The 5896-nt window shown below is 41.7% G+C and overlaps 1 protein-coding gene across 1 annotated transcript; it reads right to left on the reverse strand.

Annotated features, from left to right (window-relative positions):
• Positions 1-4067: 4067 nt before the first annotated feature.
• Positions 4068-5733, reverse strand: LOC115207380 (major histocompatibility complex class I-related gene protein). Its single transcript, XM_029774417.1, has 2 exons — positions 5579-5733; positions 4068-5469 (listed from the first exon to the last, which is right to left on the reverse strand). Exons 1-2 carry the CDS (start codon positions 5634-5636, stop codon positions 4448-4450), a joined length of 1080 nt encoding a protein of 359 aa, XP_029630277.1. The 5' UTR covers positions 5637-5733; the 3' UTR covers positions 4068-4447.
• Positions 5734-5896: the final 163 nt, after the last annotated feature.

A 5896-nucleotide genomic window follows, 5' to 3' on the forward strand; every position in this document is an offset into this window, starting at 1 on the left:
ACATCAGTGATGCTTCCGACAGCGACAGATTCACCTGTGTAAATCTTTAACATGATGTGTGCTGGCTGAAGTGGAAGGTGTTTCAGTGTCTTATTGTAGACTGTGTCTGACACAAGAGATACAGCTGCCCTTGTGTCAATCTCCGTACATACCGGCTGTCCCTCTACCAAGGGGGAGACATAATAGCCGTGAGGCCACCCAGCAACAGTCAGTATATTCAGTGTGACTTCCTTGTCTGATGAGTTACTCACCTCTGTCATGACGATGCCCTCTTTGGGTACAGCGAGCACAGTTGACCCCCCTCCCTCTGCACCAGGCCTTTCTATGCACCATCCCCCGACCTCTATACTTCGACACCAGGCTCTGTGAGAGCGGTTGTAAATTCCTATGAGAAGAGCCTGCCTCATGGCCCCAGTATAGAGAGACAGTGAGTTTTCATAGAGAACAAAGGAGTTCTTCCACCTCACAAAACTTGACAACCGAACAATATTCAGGTTCTGGAGAAGGTATAAAAGATCGGTGAAGAATCCAGCTATGAACTGGTCCGTTTGGTACAATTTTGTGAAACTCATGAGAGACAAAACGGCCATATTACCATAATCATGTTTATACAAAAGCCTCAGCTATGAGACTTACATCTAAATGGTTGTATAAAATGAATGAATAAGGATGGAACTGTTTGTGAAATTGTGTAATGTGATTTTGGACTGTTTTGCCTGATATGGATAGGGGGCAGTATTTTCACGGCCGGATGAAAAATCGTTACACGATTTAAACTGGTTACTACTCTTGCCCAGAAACGAGAATATGCATATTATTAGTAGATTTGGATAGAAACCACTCTGAAGTTTCTAAAACTGTTTGAATGGTGTCTGTGAGTATAACAGAACTCATATGGCAGGCAAAAACCTGAGAAAAAGTCAACCAGGAAGTGGAGGATCTGAGAATTGTAGTTCTTCTTTCTAGTCCCTTTCGAAACTACAGTATCTGTGGTGTTACGTTGCACTTTCTAAGGCTTCCATTGGCTGTCTAAAGCCTTCAGAAAGTGGTTTGAGCCTTCTCCTGTCACTGGGCAGAGTATAGGAGCTCAGTTACTGAGTGGTCTGCCTGGCAACAAAGGGATTGGATATGCGCGGTCCCATGAGCATGCTGTTTTTTCTTTTTCTCCTTGAATGAATACGCTATTGTCCGGTTGGAATATTATCACAATTTTACGTAAAAAATACCATAAAAATTTATTTTAAACAGCGTTTGACATGCTTCTAAGTACGGTAATGGAACATTTTGACTTTTTGTGTCTCGAATTGCGCTCGCGCGTTACCCTTTGGATAGTGACCTGAACGCACGAACAAAACGGAGGTATTTGGACATAACTATGGATTATTTCGAACAAAAACAACATTTCTTGTGGAAGTAGCAGTCCTGGGAGTGCATTCTGACGATGATCAGCAAAGGTAAGAGCATATTTCTAATAGTAATTCTGAGTTTAGGTTGCCCCAAACTTGGCGGGTGTCTGAATAGCTCCCCGTGATGGCGAGCTATGTACTCAGAATATTGAAAAATGTGCTTTCTCCGTAAAGCGATTTTAAAATCTGACACAGCGGTTGCATAAAGGAGTTCTGTATCTATAATTCTTAAAATAATTGTTATGTATTTTGTCAACGTTTATGATGAGTATTTTTGTAAATTCACTGGAAGTTTTTGGTGGGAATACATTTTCTGAACATCACGTGCCAATGTAAAATGCTGTTTTTGGATATAAATATGAACTTGATTGAACAAAACATACATGTATTGTCTAACATAATGTCCTAGGAGTGTCATCTGATGAAGATCATCAAAGGTCAGTGCTTCATTTAGCTGTGTTTTGGGTTTTTGTGACATATATGCTTGCTTGGAAAATGGCTGTGTGATTATTTTTGGCAGGGTACTCTCCTGACATAATCTAATGTTTATAGGTTTATAAATGAGTCCCCTGGACTCCACTAGGTATTCCATGCAAATTTTTGCAATGTGTTTAAAAACATATATACACCGAGTGTACTAAACAGGTGTAACGCTTTTGGTTTGGAGACGTAGCGGAGTCAGGCGCAGGACACAGGTTTGAATGCAAAACAGTCTTGTTTACTCAAAAACACAATCAAAAATCTCCAACAGCAAAACAACAGGGTGAGGAGAAACACCTCCAACAACCACTGACAAAGAACAATCACGGACAAAACAGAAAGGGAAGCCAGAGGGTTAAATAAGGAACATAATAAGGGAATTGAAAACAGGTGTGTATAATCAAGACAAAACGGGAAACATGGATCGGTGGTAACTAGTAAGCCGGTGACGTCGACCGCCGAACGCCGCCCGAACAAGGAGAGGGAGTCGTGACAACAGGACCTTCCTGATATTGAGTTGCAGCCCCTTAAGCCTTCGGAACAGCCTCAAATTGTCGGGGCATGGAATGTACAAGGTGTCAAAAGCGTCCTACAGGGGTGCTGGCCCATGTTGACTCCAATGCTTCCCATAGTTGTGTCAAGTTGGCTGGATGTGCTTTGGGTAGTGTACCATTCTTGATACACACGGGAAACTGTTCAGTTCATCGTTGCAGTTCTTGACACACTCAAACTGGTGCACCTGTCACCTACTACCATACCCTGTTCAAAGGCACTTAAGAATGTTGTCTTGCCCATTCACCCTCAGAATGACACACATACACAATCCATGTCTCAATTGTCTCAAGGCTTAAAAATGATTCTTTAACCTGTCTCCTCCCCTTCAGCTACACTGATTTGAAGTGGATTTAACAAATGACATCAATAAAGGATCATAGATTTCCCATGGATTCACCTGGTTTGTCTATGTCATGGAAAGAGCAGGTGTTCCTAATGTTTTGTACACTTGATGTATAATTTGCAAGCAATTTAATTTTAAACATTTATTTGAACGCACATTTCACAATATGACATCATCAAATCACCTATGCTTAATCTAATACAGTGACAACTAAAATATACCAAAAACTATTTAGTCCAACATCAGCAAAATATGATGTGGCTGTTCATGTACTAATTTGTGTGTAGAAAAAACATGTTGACTCACCCTACTTGTAGAGAAACGCCAATGCCATCCTCCTGTCTTTCACTTTCCTGAAACGGTCTATGACTCTGTCATACAGTACACACTTTTAGTTTTGTTGTCCTAGGCTACCTGGCTAAAATGCTTACTCGCTAGCCTATCTTCCTTTCATGGGCAACGATGATGAGCCAGCTAGTTAACATTAGCCATCTACATCTAGCTACATATTGAACTTCCATCCTCTCAGGTAACAGGCACATTTTACATTTACGTTTTAGTCATTTAGCAGACGCTCTTATCCAGAGCGACTTACAGTAGTGAATGCATACACTTCATGCATTTTTCCCCATACTGGTCCCCCGTGGGAATCGAACCCACAACCCTGGCGTTGCAAACACCATGCTCAACCAACTGAGCCACACTGGACCACCCTATCTCCAGGCACAATGTATGAATTTACGGTTGGATCAAAATCGTCGTTGTAATCATTGGCCAGTACAGAGAATTAAATAAAACGACAAGTCAAAATCCCTATCTCCATCCATGGCTAATTTAGGAAAGGGACAATTTTAGCTAACTAGCCACCGGAGGACAACAACACAACGAGATTCAACAATTCAAGTTTTTTCAGTCCATGACGTTTGGCTTTTGATGTGATGTGATTGGTGTGAAGGCAAATCCAGACTGGCTTCCCTTGACACTTTTTTTTTGGTGCGCCAGGACCCTTCACAGTTGAGCTTGCTCAGTTTCGCTCAACAGTGATTGGCAATTATTTTATACTTTTTTATCAAGGGAGGCCAAATGCTCGCTGGCTTCCCTTGCATTCAATGTTATGGGCGGCAACAATACTATACTATTTTTGACCAGACAGCATCAGATAGATGGGCTACACATACAGAGACAGAGAGGGGCTGTTTTGCTCGCTCGGATGCTTTCTCCGGTGAAATAAAAAAAAATGAACACAGAGAGACAAAAATATAAAATTATTTCATATTTTTTTCTTGGTAAAGTCTTTGGGGAAGCCTGGCTTCCCTTGGCACCCATGAATACACGCCACTTGTCTCCTGGTTTAGATACTGGATATCAGGAAATACAACACAGATATAAAGTGTATTGTGTAATTAATGAAAAGTCATGATTTGAAATAATTATTAAAAGATTACTTTTGTTAATGTAAAATATATACATGCAAATCTGGACCAATGCCCAGATATATGTAATTGTCAACAGTCTCCACAACCTGATCCGTAATTAGTTGTTTGTTGTGGGGTTGGGAAATCAACAAATAATAAAATAATGATTTGCACATTTTGTGTCTGCTCTCATAGTCATAGGTGTCATTGTGAATTGACAAAGTTGCATCAGTGTCCCCCAAAAAATATTAGGTCTTCTCAGAATCTGATGACAGGTTCATTGCATCGGCCTCTAATGCATCAACGCTGGCTAGTTGCAACAAATTCTGCGAGGCGGCGCGTATCCTCCTTACGAGGCAAATGAAAATGCAGAATAGAATAACAATCAGCGCCATCACCAGTGGAGCTGAGAGGATGAATAGGTGAACTCTCTCCGCCCCAGACTCCCAACTGACATCCAGCTTGTTGTTCAGACTGAGGTGAGAGGCAGTGCAGGTGTAATTGTGTCTCTCTCTTAGCTCCTCAGTACTGACATAAATACTCTTCCTCAGCTGGTATGTCCCATCTCCACTAGGCAGCACCTCCCCCCCTGTCAGTTCCTGTTCTGCCACTGGATGGCCATCTCTCAGCAGGGTCAAGTTGATGTGGCGGGGGTAGAAACCAAACGCCAGGCAGATCACCTGGATGTCTCCAGAAACCGCTTTCTTTATCAACCTGAGTCTGGGAGGCACTCTCCGCATCACAAAGTTCTCTCTCTTCAGGCATTTTTTCAGTGTGTTGATGCAAATAGGAAGCCAAACATTAGTATAAAGTGTTCTTTCAGTTGCTTGCCTCAACCAATTATATCCTAGTAGTAGTTTCCCAGAATCATATGTAAAATGTGTCATGTTGTAATAAACCGCATAATCTTCAAAAATTGCATTAAAAGAGTTCTTTGTCATGATCAGGGCCGGTTCACCATTGTGCAGTATCTCACAGCCACCGATTCTTTGCTGAACGTGAACACCTTCCGTAAGATTTAAGTGGTGCTTTAGGCGAAATGATCTCTCTTTCATGTGGTCGTACATAGTTCCAAGCACATAAGTTCCGTCCTGAGCTTCGTCATTCATTTTGTCTGTAATATGGTAACCCCTGTAGACAGACTGTTTAATGTTGGAGTCATAGTAACCTATTTGAATGTCATCCAACATCAACACAACTGTAAACTCAGGGAAAGATGTCTCTCCGATTATGTATGTTGCAAGTGCCCACAGAGAATGTGATCCTGAACCTGAGAAAAGAGTGACATTATACACAGTTATGGACCGTTAACATTTTATGACATAAAAGTCATAAAAGTCATAAAATGAGTTTGAGAGAAAGTTAGTAGTCCATCTTACCTGCGTTGACAATGGTGTAAAATGAAAGAACAAACAAAAAGATTGACAGTTTGCCCATGATTTTGAAGTGTAGCCTTGTGTAGCATGTCTCAAGTTTCTGACAGACTTCCTGTTTCACTTATTAAAAATAATATATACTACGTTCCTGCGTGTGGGCATTCCAGCGTCAGGATCGCCCCTCCCTCGAGCATCCCATTGGTTCCTGCATTCCTGACGTGGCGAGGCGCGCCGGTATTTCGTGGACTGCAGCGATTGGACACGCGATATTGACTAATTTTGTAAATGTAAATATGCAGGTGCGCTTGCCGGACAGAGAGT

The sequence above is a fragment of the Salmo trutta genome, chromosome 14, assembly GCF_901001165.1.
Source record: "Salmo trutta chromosome 14, fSalTru1.1, whole genome shotgun sequence".
NCBI lineage: Eukaryota > Metazoa > Chordata > Actinopteri > Salmoniformes > Salmonidae > Salmo > Salmo trutta.

Coding starts and splice junctions, on each gene's coding strand:
- LOC115207380 (XM_029774417.1), bottom strand. CDS start 5,636: ATGGGCAAACTGTCAATCTTTTTGTTTGTTCTTTCATTTTACACCATT. Junction 5,470..5,578: donor TTACACCATTGTCAACGCAG/GTAAGATGGACT, acceptor CTCTTTTCTCAG/GTTCAGGATCACATTCTCTG.